Below are 17,610 nucleotides of genomic sequence, written 5' to 3'. Positions count from 1 at the left end.
AGACCCGAGGCTGAGCCAAGCATGCAGCGCCGTCATAGGCTCATGGCGACGGCCATTCTTTACAGCCCACTATGCGCCACGGAAACATTCCAATTGTCGGCTGCCTACCGACAAGAACTGACTGACAGCGGCCACTTTTAGAGCGTGAACCGTCTCTTTCTCGAAATCGCGAATCGCTCCCCGCCAGATGCAGATGCAGCGCTGACCCAAGCCCAGTCGCATGTCGAGCGCTTGTTCCAGACGACCTGCACAGTTAGGCCGCGCTGTTCGCTGACTGCCCCTAACCCCTCCGGCCCAGCCCAATCTTTTGCCCATCTCAGTCAGGTCCTAAACAGCCTGGCCTGACGAATGTTTTATGGCTTAGACCCTGAGGGGCGCATCCGCTCGTCTTCGAAACACACCCAAGACGGTCCCGATTTTGCCACATAAAGCTGCAGTAAGCCCGCAGTCGGTAGGCGGTACTTGCTTCCAATTCTAGGTACCTGCACCTGCAACCCCTGCCACCCGCCCGCTCGCCGTCTCCAGTAATTGTCCTGTCCATCCTCTGAGGGTTGCCTCTGCTACACCGTGTCCGTCCTTCAAATCTTCTCCTGATCTCTTTTCTTACCTTTCTAGATTAACTTTCTGCAGAGCACGTTGCCTCGTGTTTTGCTTCCTTCCAGAATACCTCTACGATCGTATTTCAGCCGTTGCCCAGCTTCAACACCCCACCCATCGACAATCTAGCATACAATCCCAATTCCGCCCCAGCTATCATGAAGAAGTTCGGCTTCGGTAAGAAGAGCGGCGGCGACGACGGCGACGACGCCAGCCGCTCTGCTCTCTTCGGCAGCAAGAAGAACAAGTCCCCCGCACCCGGCTCCGACAACCCATATGCTCAAGCACCCGCTGGCAACGACCCCTACGCCCAAGACAACAACAAGTATGCCAACATGACGCCCTACCAGGCAGCCCGAGCAGGCAACACTGCTCCTGGCGGTGTGCCCGGTGGCCTCCCCAGCGGACCTCGCGCTGGAGGCGGTTACGGCGCTCCTCCCCAGCCTGCGGGAGGTTATGGAAACGAAAAGTACGGCGCTGCTGGTGGCTACGGAGCCAATCGCTACGACAACGCCAGCCAGAACGCCTACGGTGGCGCTGCTGGAGGGGCTCGTGGTCCTGGTGGTTACGGAGGTCTGGGCCGAACCAACAGCAACGATACCGACGCTCAACGTGATGAACTTTTTGGAGGAGCTCAGGATCGCTACCAGCAGAAGCAGCAGCCTCCTGGAGGATACGGACAGTCTGGAGGATACGGCGACGAGGGCGCATCTGGCGCCGGCGGAGGTTACGGTGGTTATGGAGAGAGCCGTGAGCTGACTGCTGAGGAGCAAGAGGCAGAGGAGTACCGTGGTATCAAGAATCAGATCACCGAGACCAGACAAGAGTCTGTGAACACCGTAAACCGAGCCCTGCAAGCGGCTTTGCAGGCTGAGGAGACTGGTCGCTCGACACTCGCGAGACTGGGAGCTCAGGGAGAACGCCTCCACAACACGGAACGAAACCTGGATCTGGCCGCGAATCACAATAAGGTTGCGGAGGACCGAGCCAAGGAGCTCAAGACCCTCAACCGCAGTATGTTCGCTGTGCATGTCAACAACCCCTTCACATCCAAGTCTCGCGCAGCGGCGCGCGACCAAGCGGTTCTTGACCGTCACCGCCAAGAGCGCGATACTCGTGAGCAGACCAGAAACGCCGCTTTCCAGTCCAACCAGCGCATGGAGGAAGCATTCAAGGAGGTTTCGCTTTCCGGCCGCCCACAAGGAAACACCAGGTCAAGCGCAGCTGAGCGATCTAAATATGTCCTCGATGATAGTGATGACGAGGGCAATGATTTGGCTCGTCGCCAAGAAGATGAGATTGACGACGGCCTGGGACAGCTAGAGGGTGCCATGGGTCGTCTTAACGGCTTGGCCAGAGCCCAGCTGAGGGAGGTTGAGACACAGAACACTCTGATCAGCAAGATCAGCGAGAAGGTACGAGCATTTCGTTCTTTCATACTGTCCTATGACTGTGTGGCTAACACGTCTTGCAGAGCGATGCTGTGGACGACGCAACCAGGATGAACAGAGAACGCCTGAACCGCATCAAGTAAAATAGAGCATCATGACAAGATCTGGCAACAAACTCGGCGGGCTTGGTGTGCTCGCAAAAGATAAGCCCACTAGCAGAACGTCAATCAACAGTGGAAGTAAGAGCTTCCTCTATAGACTGGATGTGTTCTTGGTATACACAGGAAGTGTGGCATCGACGGAATTAGAAGTCTTCCAACTTGTACACCTCGTATGCGGGAACCTCGTATGGGTGCGCGCTGTATTCATTTTCAGTATTCAATGCATATGACTCGCCAAACATGTGGACAAAGATACCTCATCAGAGCCGCTACCGCGGCTTTAGTGACATCCCGTCCAACGCACACAACCTCGACCTTGTACTCGAGGACCTGCTCAAGCTCGTCGACGGTGCCGGTGTGAGGATCCGCTCCAGCAGCCGCCACGGGCATGAATTGGCCTTGGCCCGTAATCTGGAAGGCAACCTGGACGTATTTGCCCTCGTAGACGCCGGCGCCGGTCTTGAAGACGGCTTCCTTGGTTGCGACCAAGTGAGAAGCTGCAAGTTGGTAACAACATCAGTGAACGCCGCCGTTGACAGGTACATTTGATTTCAATGCGCACCAGGAACAGTCCAGTAGAGCTTGAATCGTTCGGTCATGTTTGTAGTCGTGGTGATTTGTCGATGGTGAGATGTTGCCAGCCTGATCTTGTTGCTGAGGAGGGGTCTTATACCGGTGCACGAGAGGGGAAGCACATGAGGGTGACGCAGCATGCAATTACCGCGCAGAACCACCCCCAGAGCTGGACTCCGAATCGGCATAGTATCTTTACAGATAGCGACGAACAATGTAGATGCGTCCGACTTACGGCTTCATGTTATTCAGAAATACGCATCTGCTCAGATCGCCGACCCGTCTAGCTCACTGAGATAGCACAGTGCCGCCCTGTAGAAATGCGGGGCCTACCGCCTAATCGGGTCCCGACGAAAACCGGGGTCTGGGCCAGGGGACCCTCAAAAATTCTTACATCGGCTCTCTCACTCAACGTCAATCGGCGATTACTTCTCACGACCTGCTGTCGTTCAACATCACTTCATAATGCCACCAAGAACTGACGGCGAGCGCGCCGCGAAGAAGAGAAAACTTAACGACAAAAATGTTATCAAAGTCGGAAACAAAGTGATTTCTCTGGATGGCTACTTGAATCCTCCCGCCAAAAAGGAAGCCCCCAAGAAACAGGATCAACAACAAGAGACGCCCAAACCAACTGATGAAGAGGCTGCGAAATCTGAAGGGAAGGAAACAGAGAAGCCAGAGAGAAAGCCTCAATTTTCGAATAGACCGCCGTTCAAAAAGCCATTCGACAAGAGTAAGACGAGATCAGACCAACGAGGCCCGAGATGGAGGGACGATCCAGCCCTGCTTAAGGTCCGGCAGAAGCTCCCGATCTGGGCTCATAGGGAGGAAATCCAAGAGCGGATGCGTGGAAAGGATGTTCTTCTCCTCGTTGGTGAGACGGGTTCCGGAAAGAGTACCCAGGTACCCCAATTCTTGGTGAAGGAGCCTTGGTGCAAGCGGCAGACCGTCAACATCGATGGCGGAAGGGAGGTCAGTGTTGGCGGTATGATTGCCGTCACACAGCCTCGTCGAGTCGCCGCCACGACCCTCGCCCACCGCGTTTCTCGCGAAGCAGGTAGCCCTCTCGGCGAGGGCCGTGAGGGAATGGTTGGGTACTCGGTTCGTTTCGATCACCAAGTGCCTAAGGGGACCAAGATCAAGTTCCTTACCGAGGGTATGCTCCTGCAGGAGCTTCTCCGGGACCCCAATCTGCGGCAGTACAGCGCCGTCGTTGTCGACGAAATCCACGAGAGAAGCGTCGATGTCGATCTGGTGTCTGGCTTTCTGAAACAGATTGTGATGAGCGACCGGAAAGGCCGGGGAGGCATCCCCCTCAAAGTCGTTGTCATGAGTGCCACTGCCGATGTTGAGCGCATTCAGGGCTTTTTCGCGACCGACAAGCCCCAGGTAGAAGGCGATAGCGCGGAGATGGATGGGCAAAAGTCGAGCTCGGTCGAGGTTCTCAAGATCCAGGGCCGTCAGTTCCCAGTCAAGACGATACACACGCCCAAGCCCGTGCCCGACATCCAAGAAGCCCTTTTGAAAACTATTTTCAAGATTCACACGGAAGAACCGCTTCCTGGAGACATTCTAGCATTTCTCACCGGTCAGGAAGAGATCGAATCTACGCAGTCGCTCATCGAAGAATACGCAGCGACCCTTGATTCCAATGTTCCCAAGGTCAAAGTCCTACCGCTGTTCGGCCAGCTCTCTATGGAGGGCCAACACGCAGCGTTTCAGCCTATCAAAGGCATGACCAGAAAGATTGTGCTAGCCACCAATATCGCCGAAACGTCTGTTACCGTACCCGGAGTGCGCTACGTGGTGGATGGCGGAAAGGCCAAGGTCAAGCAGTATCGCTCTCGCCTGGGCATGGAATCACTTCTGGCTAAACCTATCTCAAAGTCGTCCGCCATTCAAAGAACTGGTCGTGCCGGTCGTGAGGGCCCCGGAAAGTGCTTCAGGTTATACACTGAAGGGACATTCGGCACGCTAGAGGAAGCGGATTTGCCAGAAATTCTGCGAATCGACGTTCTCGGGGCTGTACTCACCATGAAGGCCAGAGGCATCGACGACATTCTCGGCTTTCCCTTGATGGATACCCCAGACATCGATGCCATTGAGCGGGCTCTCGTCAGCCTACACCTGCTCGGCGCACTGGCTGACGACGGCACCATCACTGACGCAGGCCGCAAGATGGCCGGTTTCCCTGTCTCCGCGCCCCTTGGCGCCGTCCTCTTGGCATCCGCCAAACCTGAGTTCGACTGCGTCCTCGAGGCAATTGACGTAATCTCATGCATCACGTCCGGCGACGACATCTTCCACCAGTTGCAATCAGAGGAGCAGCGCGAGGAGATCGAGGAGCTTCGCAAGGAACTATACCGCCGCGAGGGTGATATCCTCACTTACCTCACCACGATGCAACAATACGCCGCCGAGAATGCGGACCGTATCGAATGGTGCAAGAAGAGAAAAGTCAACATTCGCAACATGAAGACCGCCCTCAACATCCGCAAGCAACTCCGCAGCTTGTGCCTGAAAGAGGGACTGCTCTCCGAGGCCCCGCCGCCGGACCCGCAGCCGTTCAGCCCGTTGGCCCCCGAACAGGCCGAGTCGCTGCTCAAGTGCTTCCTCCGCGGCTTCGTGTCCAAGACGGCTGTGCTGGCGCCGGACGCGAGCTATGTGACGTCGCAGGGCAAGCACGTCGTGGCGATCCACCCTTCGAGCGTGTTGCATGGGCAGAAGAGGGAGGCAATCATGTTCCTGGAGCATGTCTTTACACAGAAGAATTACGCAAAGAAGGTAAGCGTGATTCAGGCTAACTGGATCGTGGAGGCGTTGGGAGGAACTGCATAGATCTACATAGACGCGACGATGTAATACCCAAGAATATAAAAGAGGAGAAATTGTCAACATAAGCATGGCCTTAAGGCTTAAACAATGCATTGCTTCTATACATAGATCTACATGAGGTGTTTTGTACAACGGCGTAATTTCCCTAGCCAACATGTCACTATGACTCCTCGCCATCGCCCTGCTGCTTGCTGCGGTCCTTGATTGCCTGCATCAGCTCATAAAGCTGACCAATTTGCTCATCTAGGAGAGTGAGTTGTCAGCTAATTCACTGCCTATCCTTCCAGGACCATGATACGTCTTTACTTACCGCTCATCTTGGCGATCTTAACAGGGTCGATCTTGTCGCCCTTCCACTGGTCTCCCTCCACCTTCTGAGCATACAGTTGCCATTCTGTGAGGAAGCCGATCTGGAACGGTGCGTTAGCTTGTCTGAAAATCTTCGTCCTGGGTACTTCGCGGACATGCGCAGATGCGGTCTGGGTGTTGTGTCTCTCCATCCCTGTGAATGGCATTTGCCCGGACGGAGACCGCCAATCACATGTAGCGTATTACAACACCAACCCACGAAGAGATCGTATACACTGTGTTGAGGGAAGCTTATTCGGGTTTAGACGCTAAGGAAGCATAGCATCCCAAAGATGCGCTTTTGGAGGCGAAGGAAAGGAACAGGACATCGGGTCCAGGAGAGAACATACCAGATGTGCTGGGTTGTCCACGGTGCGGTGCGCGCGGAACTCAGCCTTGATGTACTCATCGCCCAGCAGCCTCATCTCCGTCGGCAGGTACTTTCGGTGTGCGCGGAGGAGACGTCTGTACAGCGGGATGGGCGGAAGAAGGGCCATCGGTGTGTTCCCCAGGCCCTTGGGGATCGAGGCCGAGGCCAATCTGATGAGTGACGGCCGCATGATGTGTGTCCCGTCTTTGGTGTGCCTTTGGCAGTAAGGGTTTGCGGTGAGCCCTTGTTGGATATAGCGGCCCTTTATTAGAAGCCGGATTCAACGTGGTCTTTGAAACTTGATCGGTTGTCTTCAGTTCTCCGAGAATGGACGCCGGCTCTTTGGTTCGCTTCGTGATGATTCAAGTTTGTGGTCCATCTTGAGAGTGATCGATGTTGTCATTGACGCATTTTCCGAGGTCTAGATGGACCCATACAGTGTGTATTCGGGTAGTGCACACAGTCTACGTTCAGTTCGATCCGAACCATTCGAACAATTCCAAATATAATTTACAATTAGTGTAGTCTTTTGTCCAATTTCTTATTTTTCATCGTCTTCTTTCTTCTGCTTGAAGAAATGGTTCTAAATTGTGGTCTGAAGCTATTTGCTGATAAATCCGGTCAACATTATCCATATTGATAACATTGCCTCGTAGTTGTCGAAGCTTTGCACACGAGGACACTAACGTCCTCCGTTATATTCCATCTTCTGGGTTTCATCTGGCTAATGATTGCATCTAAAAACTCCCATGCGTTCATCTCCATGTTACAACACTCCTCAACATCCTCTCGATGAGCCTCTATAAACTGATACCCGTTGCCATTGAACGGTGAACGATAGCGACAGGCGCGGACATTCGACTTCACAGTCGCGCCGTACTGTACCAGATGAAGGCTTCCCCAGAAGCTTTGGGAGGTCTTCCTGTGCTGGTCTGGTATCAGGCGTAGTAGCTGAAGGAACAGTCCACGTGGACCCGGGAGTTGTCTCATTTTCGAAGCTGTATCTTTCGTAGGGTTGAATGCCCAGGAGGCGTCGTACTCGAAGGCGAAAGACTCGGCAGTACTTCCGGGATTATTAGGTATGCATCCGAGTTGCCTCAGTGCTTGTTGGATATCATGGATCTTGAGGCTCGGAGGAACTTGCAGGCAAGTCATATCTCGTCGACGGAGGAACGGAATGGCTGTTTCGCGTCCGTTGTATCGCACAAAGCGCGTGCCAGTATAATGGCTTGCGTTGAGTCGCACATCGCGCGTGCCAGGGATCAGGTAGTTGTATTGAGGAAGAGTACTGTATGTGCGGCGGAAGTGCTTGCCTATGACCAGTCTTGACTCTTTGCAGGCGTACCATAGACCGTAATCGCACAAGGAAATGTCATTTTCTGACCATGGACGTGGTAGATGAGAAATTGAGAAATCTGGCGGCGTGAGGAAGTATGATATTCTAGTTCGACCGTCGTCGTTTAGTGTTTCTGCGCCCACGGAGAAAAAGTGAGCCCCGCGAAATTTTTGTTGGATGGCAAAGGCCCATATCATCAGACGAAGTTCGAGAGGTAGTTCCGAGAATGGTTCGAACATCATCGTTGAGTCGGAACCGAAGGCTGTATGCGAGGAGCAGGGGTTGGTTTGGATGGCAAAACCGGTGAGTCGTGTCGGTGTTATGTACTGTCAACGGAGAATTAGACGATAAACCCGCAGTTCGCATTCGATTGGACAAGAAGACGAGGTGTTTGGATACAAAACTTTAAGCAACCCCGCGGTTCTTCGCTTTCTACCTCTACGGCCCAGCTAAATCCATCCGTGTGAGCATTGAGTGGCTGCTTAAAGCGCCTACCACGCACTACGATATGACTCATATGAGTCTGAAATTCCCTAATAGACTAGCTAATTCTCTTGTTTCTGGGCGGCTACATTTCTTATGTATGTGGTGACTTCGACAAGGACGAGAACGACGGACAATAATGAGGGACGACGACAGCGAGCACGCAGGAAATGTAGTCGCTCCAGCACGGGACAAACAGGTATTCTATTCTACAATATCTAATATAGGTATCTGTCATTCATGTCTTGCAGAACATAGTTGCTATCCCCGACTCCAGTAAAGGCTTCTCCCTGCCACTGTACTTGTGCGAGCTCCTCGACACCCAAGAGCCGGCCGTCTCTCATCTTCCCCAGGTCTGCCTCCGCCTTAACGGTAAGCGGATGCTGATTCTCAAGCACTTCCAGCCGACCGTTGTAGCATTCTTCTTGGAGGTCCAACGCCTCGTCCACCTGCTTCTTCTGGTACAGAACCCCCGCCAGGCACTCAATGGTCGCGAGCGTGTCGAGATGTGTCCGCCATAGCACCCTATCGCTCGCCTCCAAGACCTCACGTAGCATCTGTTCCGCCTCGTCGAGCCGCTCGAGCTTCACGCAGCCGACGGCCACGTTACGCTTCGAGGTCAGCGTGTTCGGGTGCTCCTTGCCCCTGAACCGCTCGTCAACCTCCAGCACGTGCCGCCACATGTCGTCCGCCTTCTCGTGCTCACCTCTCTCGGAACGCAGCGTCGCGAGGTTGCTGATGGCGTTCATGGTCATGCGGTGGCCGGGGCCGACGGCGGGGTTTTTGAGGCACAGTTCCAGTATGCGCGCCTCCAGCTTCTCCGCCTGATCGTTAATCCCCGCCAGCTGCATCGTCACCGCCAGCGCGGCAAGGGCGCGGCGGAACTGCGGGTGCTTTGAGCCCTTCTTCTCGGCCTCCTCTATGATGTACACGAGCATGTTCTGGGCTTTGCCGAGCTCCATCTTCTGGATGAACACCTCAGCGAAGTCGATGCCGATGCTATGGACATGTTTCGCTGCCCAATCTCTTGAAGAGCAGTCATTCACCAAGTCGATGCATTCATGGAAAAGCAGCACTGCCTCGTCGAACCTGCAGCAGGCCTTGTTCAGCTTGGCGAGGGCCCAAATACCGTCCGGAACCAGCCAGTGTTCCGGCTCAAGGTTATCACGCCGCTCCTGGACGGTCTTTTCGAGAACGTGGAGCGCCTCGCGCCACATGCCGACATGCTGCAGGAGCTTTGCATACTTCGTCTCTTGCCTCGTCTCTTTGAACCAATCGCCTCCTTCAGGTGCTCCATGCTCCATGATCGCCTTGAGGTGCAGTAGTAGCCGCGCGGTGAATCTCTCATCTTCGAACCGGAACTTCTGGTCGAAGGAGTCAAAGATGATGGAGCGCGCCGCATAATGATGAAAGCTGTACGCATCCTCGTGCATGCGGTCGCGGGCCCAGCAATGTACCAAGATATGCATCGAATGCCACTCGTCGTTGATCACCGCCTTCTTGATCAAAGAGTAGCTCTTCAAGAGACTAATGCCATCAGTATAGTTGGTGGAATCCCAAGACTTATCACCCTTGAGGTTGAACAGGGCCAGAGGCGCAACGCTTTCCTTATCGCCCAATACATCTCTGTCGAATTTGTCATTCATCGCTGCTCGGCTGATTATCTCATCGGTGAGATTTTCGTTGTGGTAGAAGCAGAAGATGCAGAGGATCCGGAGTGCGTTGAGAGCAGCCCGCCCCTCCCGGCTGTTGTCTTTTGACTTCGCCTCCAACGCCTTGTAAGACAACTCGAAAGTGCCGTACACTGCTGGGTTATCGTTGAAAGCGCCACGGCCCATTGACGGATCTTCCATGAGCTGCTTCCGCCCACTTTGGAACCCGAACAGGTAGTCTCCGAATGTGCAGTCTTGCATGTGGATGTAAGAGCCTGCCTGATCGATGGCGAGCGGAAGATAGCCGAGCTCCTTTACAATTTGACCAACAAGCTGCTCGTTGTCGCCATGTAGCAATTGATCTTCCAGCTTAGACGACCGCAATAGCAATGTGACGGCGTCTTTTTCGTCCATAATGTCAACAGCATACGTCTGATTATGATCCAACGTAGGCTTGATGTCCTTCCGTCTACTCGTGAAGAGGATATTCCCCGTGTTCCCGGCTGGGATGTACTTGCTAACGTCGACGGAGTCAGAGTCGTTGTTGTCAAAGACCAGAAGCCACTCTTCTGGGCGGTTTTGGGACAGCCAGTTGAGAACGCCGGTGATGTTGGGTCTGCTGGGGTTTCCGCCGTAGATCTGCGCCGTCACCTTTCGGAAACTTTCGTAGATAGAGTCCGTGGTGGCCGCGTTGATCCAGAAGACATGGTTGAACCTGCGTCAGCATATATTAGCAGCTTGAATAAGAGATTACCTGTTGACACACGCACCGAGAGCCATTCAGGTCTCTGAACTTCAAGGCGATCTGCGTCTTTCCGACACCGCCCATGCCCCAAATTCTGAAAAGCCTCCTAGGCGACGACCCAGGCCCCCGTTCACAAAAGTGTTTGTCGAGTTTGCCGAGAATCGCGGCTCTCCCAGTGAACTGGGGGCTGGATATGGTCCTTTGCCGGACGTCCTGGACCATGGCGTGCCGGAATGCCTCATATGAAGTAGCACGGCCTCGAGTCTGTTAGCAACGGCGGCTACTCAATCATGACACCGAGGGATCAAACTAACAAGTAGCCTCTAGGGGCATCTCGACGCCCTCCTTATTGTGTAACATGCTGACGATTTTGTCAATGGAAGCCGATACCTCGTCCTTCTTCAGATACTTCTCCGTAGCCTCCCTTAGGAGCTTCATCTTTTTATACTCGTTCAGCTTAATATCTGCAGCGCCCTTGTCCAGATTAAGTCGAAAGTAAGCGTTGGGGATAGCGCGGAACCACTGGTCGAGTTCGTTGTGGGTGCGTTCGGGATCCGTCAACGACGTCTTGATGTGTTTATACACAGGCAAACTGTCCCATGACAGCAGAGACCCGCTAAGAGTCCGAACAGGCTTCCTTGTTAACTCAAGAGCGTGCTCTACCGCCTTTTCAGCATCGGCCTCGACCTTGAACGCCTTATCCGTGATTTTGAGCCCCGTGCCCAAGCTCAGGAGAAACCCCAGCTTCCGGTCGGAACCCAGATACGAGTCGGCCTCGTCGAGGACGAGCTTGGCAGGGTTGTTGTAGGCCAGCGCGCCGTCATAGTAGTATTCCTTCACGGCCTCGACCTTGATGTGTATGGGGTTGAAGAAACCCGGAGCCGAAGACGTCGCCCGGGCAGCCTCCCAGATTTCGACATTGTGTGCGTGGTTGGACTTGCCCCTGTAGGTGCGGAACAGATACGCCTCGAACATGTTACTTCGCGGCACGGAGCATACAAAGGCGTGGCCGAGGCTATTCCGGTCTCTTGTTTCGTCAATCATGACGGTCGTCTTCAGCGCCCTCGCGGCGACAATGTCCCGGATAACGTTCTCGAGCGTCTTTTCCTTGAATGTGCGTTCAAGGAGCCGTCGGTTGCTTTTTCTGAACACTGTTTCCGCAAAGTCTTCGTAACCTTTTATAGCTTCTTCGGTCGTCATCCCCATGCGCCCGAGGAGGATGGCGATGAGTCTGCGAAGCGGTGTGTTCTGTCAGCGAAAAAAACGTGTGTTGGTTCACTTGTTGGAACGGTGCCAACCAACCCTCCAGTGCTTGTACCACCTATCAAGTGGAAATAGTCCCTCGGCTTGGGCAATTCTTTGAGCCCAGCTACTTTTTGCAGTCTCTTCATTATCTCGTGTAGTATGACAAGCTCGGATATCCCCCTAACCCCGCCGCCGTCGAGAGATAGAAGGTAAACCGGATCATTGCTGGTATCCTTGGCGTCTGCCATTCTTACTTTACTCTGGATGCAATGTATGATAACAGCTCAAACATGCATGTCATAAAGAACCTCTATAACAACAAACAATTGTTTCGAAAATGGTATCGCAGAATCATGAAGTCGTTATATCGTAGTGTGTGTGTGATAGTTGAGACCCAAAACCAGTGCAACTTCGCATCAGTCGCGGACACCGGGGGATGAAGTACTTCTTCAACCAAACCAACCAACACAGATTTGCGAGCGGAGCCGACCTCCTCGGAAGCCTTGAACACGAGGGAAAATTCTGGTCCAGAGAACGCGTGATAAGCGCCCTGCACTCGCCGGGGTTGGAAGAGGGGGGCATGGCCACAAGACATGCACCAACATGCTTGAGAGCTTTCCCTCTCTGGACGGGCACGTTTCATCAAAAGACCTCGCCCACCGCGAAGACCATCAAATTGACTCAGCTCGACCCAAGGGGATGGTTCTGCCTAACTGGAATGCCAAAAAACCGGATCATCCGCCGGTCAAGTCTGCCTATCCGCAGAACCCCCTGGTTCCTGGGGGTGGCGTTGAGTGTTGGTAATCGTACGTGCATGCTCAGGCAATGTGCCTTGAGATAGCAGACCTGTTCGTCAGCACGTCTGCGTCTGTTGATGCTTCAAAAAGGGCAATGCGCGCTTCCGAAAGTCGGTGTATTCGATGATGAAGACGTCAAATCAATATCTTAAGCGTCGATGTGTAAGGTGGGTGAAAAAAAGAGCTCGATGGGCCATTGGAGAGGAGGATTATGCTTGTAAGCGCCGCTATGGGGCGGACCGGACCGCTGAACAGGATGCGCTACGGGCGAGTTGGTGGGCGGGACGAGACCAGACTGTTCCCGGAGGCCACCCACTCTATCCATGTGTTCCGGGTTAAGCTAGGTGGTCTCAGGACTTTGAAAATCATGGCTCTTGTGTGCAACAGTTCATGTGGGCATGGGAAAATTGATATAGATACTCGGACCCCCATGAAACAGTTTCGCACCGGGCAGCCTGCACTGGATGATTTGAAGTTCAGATTTTTAAATTGGGAATATGGATAGTAAATGTAGGCTTATATCATCAGGTCGTCAAGCACTCGCTTTATGCCTTATCGTTTCTGGAAGTCGCCTAGAAAGATGTGAAAATATTAAAATATTCAAGAAAACAGCCTCCGAGATCCACGTCCTTCTATCCCAGATGGGGCACAATCACCGGGCCATACTTCGTTGGCGCCGTGAAAGCGCCGTCGCCCTGGACCACGAAATCCACGGCCAAGCTCAGCTTCGTCAGGCCCTGGCCGTTGGCCTGGTTGGCTGCGTACTGAGTGCCCGGGATGGCCTCCGGGTCGTAAGCGACCATGGCGACGTAGTTTCTGCGGCCCATAAGCTTCTTAAGCTCACGCGCTGAGCCGCTGGCATCGGTGTGGAAGATCTCCATCATGTCCTCCTTGGTGTCTGACACCTCGTGGTTGGACTTGTGGCCGTTTTGAGGCACGTAGAGGCTCTTGTTGTTGTGGAGCAATTTCAAAATGTAGTTGCTGGCGGGTTGGGCGACAATGGGCGACGTGATGATTTGGTACATTGTCTTGTGGTCGCTCGGATGAGTAGGATCATGAACCAAGCCTGCTCCCGCACAATTGACGTCTGAAATGCATTAGCTCTGGCTGACGAGTGCGGCAGGGGTTTAGCTTACCTCCTGACATGAATGTCATGCGAATTCCCTTCTGTTGTGCGATGCCCTGGAGGGTCCTGATGAGGTACGTCCTCTCCAGATCCTTCGACTCGTGAGTCCACATGTCCTTCAACACCTCCGCGAGATCAATCTCTCCGAATTGGTTGAGGACATTGCCCATGAGACCAGACTTTCCGACGGCCTTCTTTACCTGCGTGAAGCCCTGTGCCACGACCTCCTTTCCACCAACAACACCGGCCACCGAACTGGTGACCTTGCCGAGCAAGTTGTATGACATGTTGACCGCCTTTTTGCCGGTAGTGACTGCAGTGGCCAAGCTCTCGACTGCCTCAAGACGAGGGTAGACGAGAGGAACTGACACCATCCAGATACAGTGCTGCACGCTGGGAGGTAAGGTTGCGACCTTGGGGAAAAGCCCCTGGTAGGTCGGGCCGGCCATGACCCGGGTCTGATTTCTCTCAGATCGGCAGTCGGGTCCAACGACAACGACAGCTGGTCCGAGATACTTCACAAAGTGCCAGCCCTGGCCGGTGATTGTGAACAAGTCGGTGTCATTGCTGACGTTGCGGAGAATCTCAACAGTCGTGTGGTGCTGGAAAAGCAGGTACATCTCGATGGCTATGCGACCGACGTTCTTGAACATCTGCGAGCCCTGCATGTACTCGGGGTACGAACCGAAGCCGTCGAAGCTGCGCGGGTCAGTTTCGAACGAAACAATTGTAACCGACAAACTTACATGTCATGGTCGTCAACCTGCAAAATGTGGGGAATCTGAGCAAACGCCTCCCTCAGGTACGGCTGATCAAAGTGACTGGTGTAGTAGTGGAAGTAGGCATGTGAAACATCTTCCTCATGACGAGCAGTCCACTGTGCGTTTTTCCTGTTATCCCTGCCGCTCATTGCTAGCCACTGCTTCAGAAGCGGCACCTCCTTCCATAACCTGTCGCCGTAGATCTGGTCACCCAAGCCGAGCTGGACGTGGAAACCTCCGCAATCGACGTTCTTTTGCAGCACGTCCTTCCACATGAAGCCCACACCACCAAGCTTAGAGCGCTCGTTCTGAGACGTTGATGCAGCAAAGTCGTTGTTGGAGTGTGCAATGAAGCGCCAGCCGTTCTCGTGACGACCGGCAACGACAAACTCATATCTTGTGCATCCCAGGTGGGACGTCACGGCATAAGTCCATCTCTCGGTGCCATTCTCGCTCATGGGCAACTCAATATCGTACTTGTAAAACGACCAGCGCTGATGGGTGTAGATATTGTGCGGCACCAACTGTCGCGGATTGGGAGAGAGGTCGGCGCTGAGGTGAAGATGGATCGTGGGAGGCTGCGGTGCTTCAGTCACGATCATGATGCTGCCCAACCACGTCCCCTTCTCCATATCCATATTGCAGTAGCGCAGATACGGCCCAAAGTAGACGCCGTTCGTTGGCTGAATCTTGTACATGTCAACACCGGCACTGGGAGGCGGCCCAGAGAAGCCGGCCGTAGTGGGAGTCTGCGATACGGCGACACTCATGATGCTCTCAGCATAGCCCGGGGTATGAGGAGGGAACATCGGGGACGCCATGCTCTGCTTGCCAAACATAGGAGATGCGAGGGGGTTGCCGTATGTCGAGGCAGTAGGCGACAGAGGCGCTTGTTCATGTTGGATCGGGTTAGGCCCCTTGGGGAACTCCCACTGGGTAGCTTGGGAGGCCAGATGGATATAGTAGTATTGACCAGAGTTTTGATCAAGATGAGCGATCCAACCCTCGGGCAACGGAGGGGGCGAGGATGGCCCAGCGTTTTGAAAGTTGGCAGGAACTTGTGCAGTTTGCGCAACCGGAGTGGCCGCAGGTTGTGCTTGTGCTTGTGCTTGTGGCTGTTGGGCCGGTCCTAGAGATCCATTCTGCTGCTCTGGTCGGGGATCATTGGCGAAAGCCGGATGACCTTGGAGAGCGGGCGACGCAAGCCCTGCAGGCGCGGGACCAGCCGTCGCGGGCTTCTTTGGGGGCGACTGTGCGACGGACGTGGCCACAGACGGTTGCGAGTCTGCTCTTTGCTGAGCCGGACGCTGCTTCTCGGCGGGGTAGGACGAGTTGCCTCCGGGGTTGACACTCGAGTAGGCCGGAGGAGGGTCGTTGGCATTCATGCGCGCAAAGTCCTGCTCCAAGACGCTCACCTGCAGAGCAGGCTGGTCTCCTTCGTTTACCGCTTGCTGAGGAGGAGGACTGAAAGTGGGTTGAGTAGGGCTCGCCACTTGGTTCATACCCTGGTACACGGTGGGAGGTCCATGAGGCTGGTTCTCTGGGTTCTCAGTAGGTGTCCATGGTCGCGCGGGCGGTGGTGCCCCGCCGTATTGCGCCAATCTCTGAGAAGCAGCAGAGTTTTGCACCTGTTGCGCCTGAAGGCCGGTCAAAGTCGCCGTGCCTGAAATACCGGAAGCCGCATATCGAGCCTCGATGCCACCGCCAGGGATTACACCCGGTTCAACGATCGGGGTCTCAGGCGGGGGTGGAGAACCTCTGCTGGCGCGTGTGGTAGAGGTTGAAGCAGTGGAAGCAAACCTGTTCACGTTGCTTTGGCCAGGCATGTCGAGATGCTCGGAGCTCTGGGACTGAGGCTGAGAAGGCGGCCTGGGAGCGTAGCTCTGAGCAGGAGGTGTTGAGCTTGATGCGCCACCGGGAGGAGGATAGTACGGCTTCTTGGTGTAAGAGGGGTAGTTCGTCGTAGAAGCAACCGGGCGCTGGGGCTGAGGAGCGTTCAAGGGCTTCGCAAAGAAGTTGCCCTCCTCGCCAGGGCTTGTCGGAGAAGTAGCTCCCAGAGGCCTCGGGCCAGCGCCGCGTCGCTCTGCGAGGGTCGGGCTCTTGGTCTCAACTGGACTGGTGGCATTCAAGCGCGGGGTAGTATCATTGTAGTCGGAGCCAAAACGCTTCGGGGCAGTGATGGTAGGCTTGCTCGGTTTTCCAGGACGGAGGTCTTCTTCATCGGGATACGGGAGAGGCGCGGCGGAGCTCGAGGCGCCTGGAGGCAGAGGAAAGGTCGGCTTGGAGGTGAAGGAGGACGGAGTGCCCGATGCCGACGGAGGGGCGGGGTACTTGAAGCGGTCGGAAGAGGACGGCTTGGGGCTCTGAGGCTTGAATATTCTCAGAGGCTCGACGGTCGGGCTGTCGCAGTCTTCCTCGGAGGGTTTGCTTAGAAACAGCTCGGCGTCAGGGACGCCGCGACTGCGCTCCATGGCGATGGGTCGTATCTAGATGGACCGGTAGGTTTCTCGAATCGACTTGCGCAGGTACGCGACAGGCTTGGTGCAGTCTGAGTATGCGAATGACGCACGGCGAAAGCTCAGGTCTGCAGGTCAGGGGGAAAAAGTTATTTATAGGAGCTGTCGAAGCTGGTGGTTTGTTGTGTCTGCCGTTGGCTACTGTAGCTCGAGAGGATCGCAGCAGCAGATGGGGGGTTGGTGGGGTTCAAGTCTCACGGGGGGAGGTCGCAGAAATGGCCGGCCGCTCCGTCAGGCCCCGATGGATGGACGAAATAGATGCGATACGGCACCAAAAAAATATTGATATAAGGCTGAAGATTTGTCGATTTCAGAGCGAAAGGGAAAGGGGGGAGTTCGACCTTGAAAAGAACAAAACTTGACAGATAGGACGACAGGCGCCTAGGTTAGGTAGGTAGGGTTTGGGTCTGGCGGGAAGCATTGGGCAGAGTGCAAGTCAAGCGGCATGGGATGGGATGGAACGGGGATCTGGGGGGTTCTTTCTTGCTCCAGCGGCAGCAGCCAGAGCGAGCGAGAGGAGGGGAAACCTCTCATCTCATGCTTCCCACCTCACAGTTGGACACATGCACCACACACTTCCCGGCGCCAGAGCGGGAGGGGAGGCCTGGCCGGGCTGGCATGGCATGGCATGCCGCATTTGCAGGGAATGAGCCGTATTGGCCGTTGGCCGT

The 17,610-nt window shown here is 54.7% G+C and overlaps 6 protein-coding genes across 6 annotated transcripts; 2 read left to right on the top strand and 4 right to left on the bottom strand.

Annotated features, from left to right (window-relative positions):
• Positions 1-755: 755 nt before the first annotated feature.
• GCG54_00004530 (Protein transport protein SEC9) lies at positions 756-2,131 on the top strand (the record flags this gene model as incomplete). The annotated part of the gene is made up of 2 exons (XM_045404579.1): positions 756-2,012; positions 2,072-2,131. The coding sequence occupies 2 exons, from the start codon at positions 756-758 to the stop codon at positions 2,129-2,131; spliced, it is 1,317 nt and encodes a 438-aa protein (XP_045262522.1).
• A 161-nt stretch (positions 2,132-2,292) lies between these two features.
• On the bottom strand, positions 2,293-2,910 carry GCG54_00004529 (uncharacterized protein; the record flags this gene model as incomplete). The annotated part of the gene is made up of 3 exons (XM_045404578.1): positions 2,293-2,347; positions 2,406-2,646; positions 2,712-2,910. 3 exons carry the CDS (start codon positions 2,908-2,910, stop codon positions 2,293-2,295), a joined length of 495 nt encoding a protein of 164 aa, XP_045262521.1.
• Positions 2,911-3,187: 277 nt separating this feature from the next.
• Positions 3,188-5,563, top strand: GCG54_00004528 (putative ATP-dependent RNA helicase prh1; the record flags this gene model as incomplete). The annotated part of the gene is made up of 1 exon (XM_045404577.1): positions 3,188-5,563. One exon carries the CDS (start codon positions 3,188-3,190, stop codon positions 5,561-5,563), a length of 2,376 nt encoding a protein of 791 aa, XP_045262520.1.
• Positions 5,564-5,720: 157 nt separating this feature from the next.
• On the bottom strand, positions 5,721-6,468 carry GCG54_00004527 (Succinate dehydrogenase assembly factor 3; the record flags this gene model as incomplete). Its single annotated transcript, XM_045404576.1, has 3 exons — positions 5,721-5,803; positions 5,871-6,039; positions 6,259-6,468. The coding sequence occupies 3 exons, from the start codon at positions 6,466-6,468 to the stop codon at positions 5,721-5,723; spliced, it is 462 nt and encodes a 153-aa protein (XP_045262519.1).
• A 1,847-nt stretch (positions 6,469-8,315) lies between these two features.
• Positions 8,316-11,987, bottom strand: GCG54_00004526 (Patatin-like protein 5; the record flags this gene model as incomplete). The annotated part of the gene is made up of 4 exons (XM_045404575.1): positions 8,316-10,464; positions 10,520-10,751; positions 10,809-11,725; positions 11,797-11,987. 4 exons carry the CDS (start codon positions 11,985-11,987, stop codon positions 8,316-8,318), a joined length of 3,489 nt encoding a protein of 1,162 aa, XP_045262518.1.
• Positions 11,988-13,168: 1,181 nt separating this feature from the next.
• On the bottom strand, positions 13,169-16,894 carry GCG54_00004525 (uncharacterized protein; the record flags this gene model as incomplete). Its single annotated transcript, XM_045404574.1, has 3 exons — positions 13,169-13,623; positions 13,673-14,361; positions 14,409-16,894. 3 exons carry the CDS (start codon positions 16,892-16,894, stop codon positions 13,169-13,171), a joined length of 3,630 nt encoding a protein of 1,209 aa, XP_045262517.1.
• Positions 16,895-17,610: the final 716 nt, after the last annotated feature.

This window comes from Colletotrichum gloeosporioides (genome assembly GCF_011800055.1).
Source record: "Colletotrichum gloeosporioides strain Lc1 chromosome Unknown consensus_54, whole genome shotgun sequence".
In the NCBI taxonomy this organism is placed as follows: domain Eukaryota; kingdom Fungi; phylum Ascomycota; class Sordariomycetes; order Glomerellales; family Glomerellaceae; genus Colletotrichum; species Colletotrichum gloeosporioides.
This window is presented reverse-complemented; position numbering and strand designations above follow the sequence as displayed.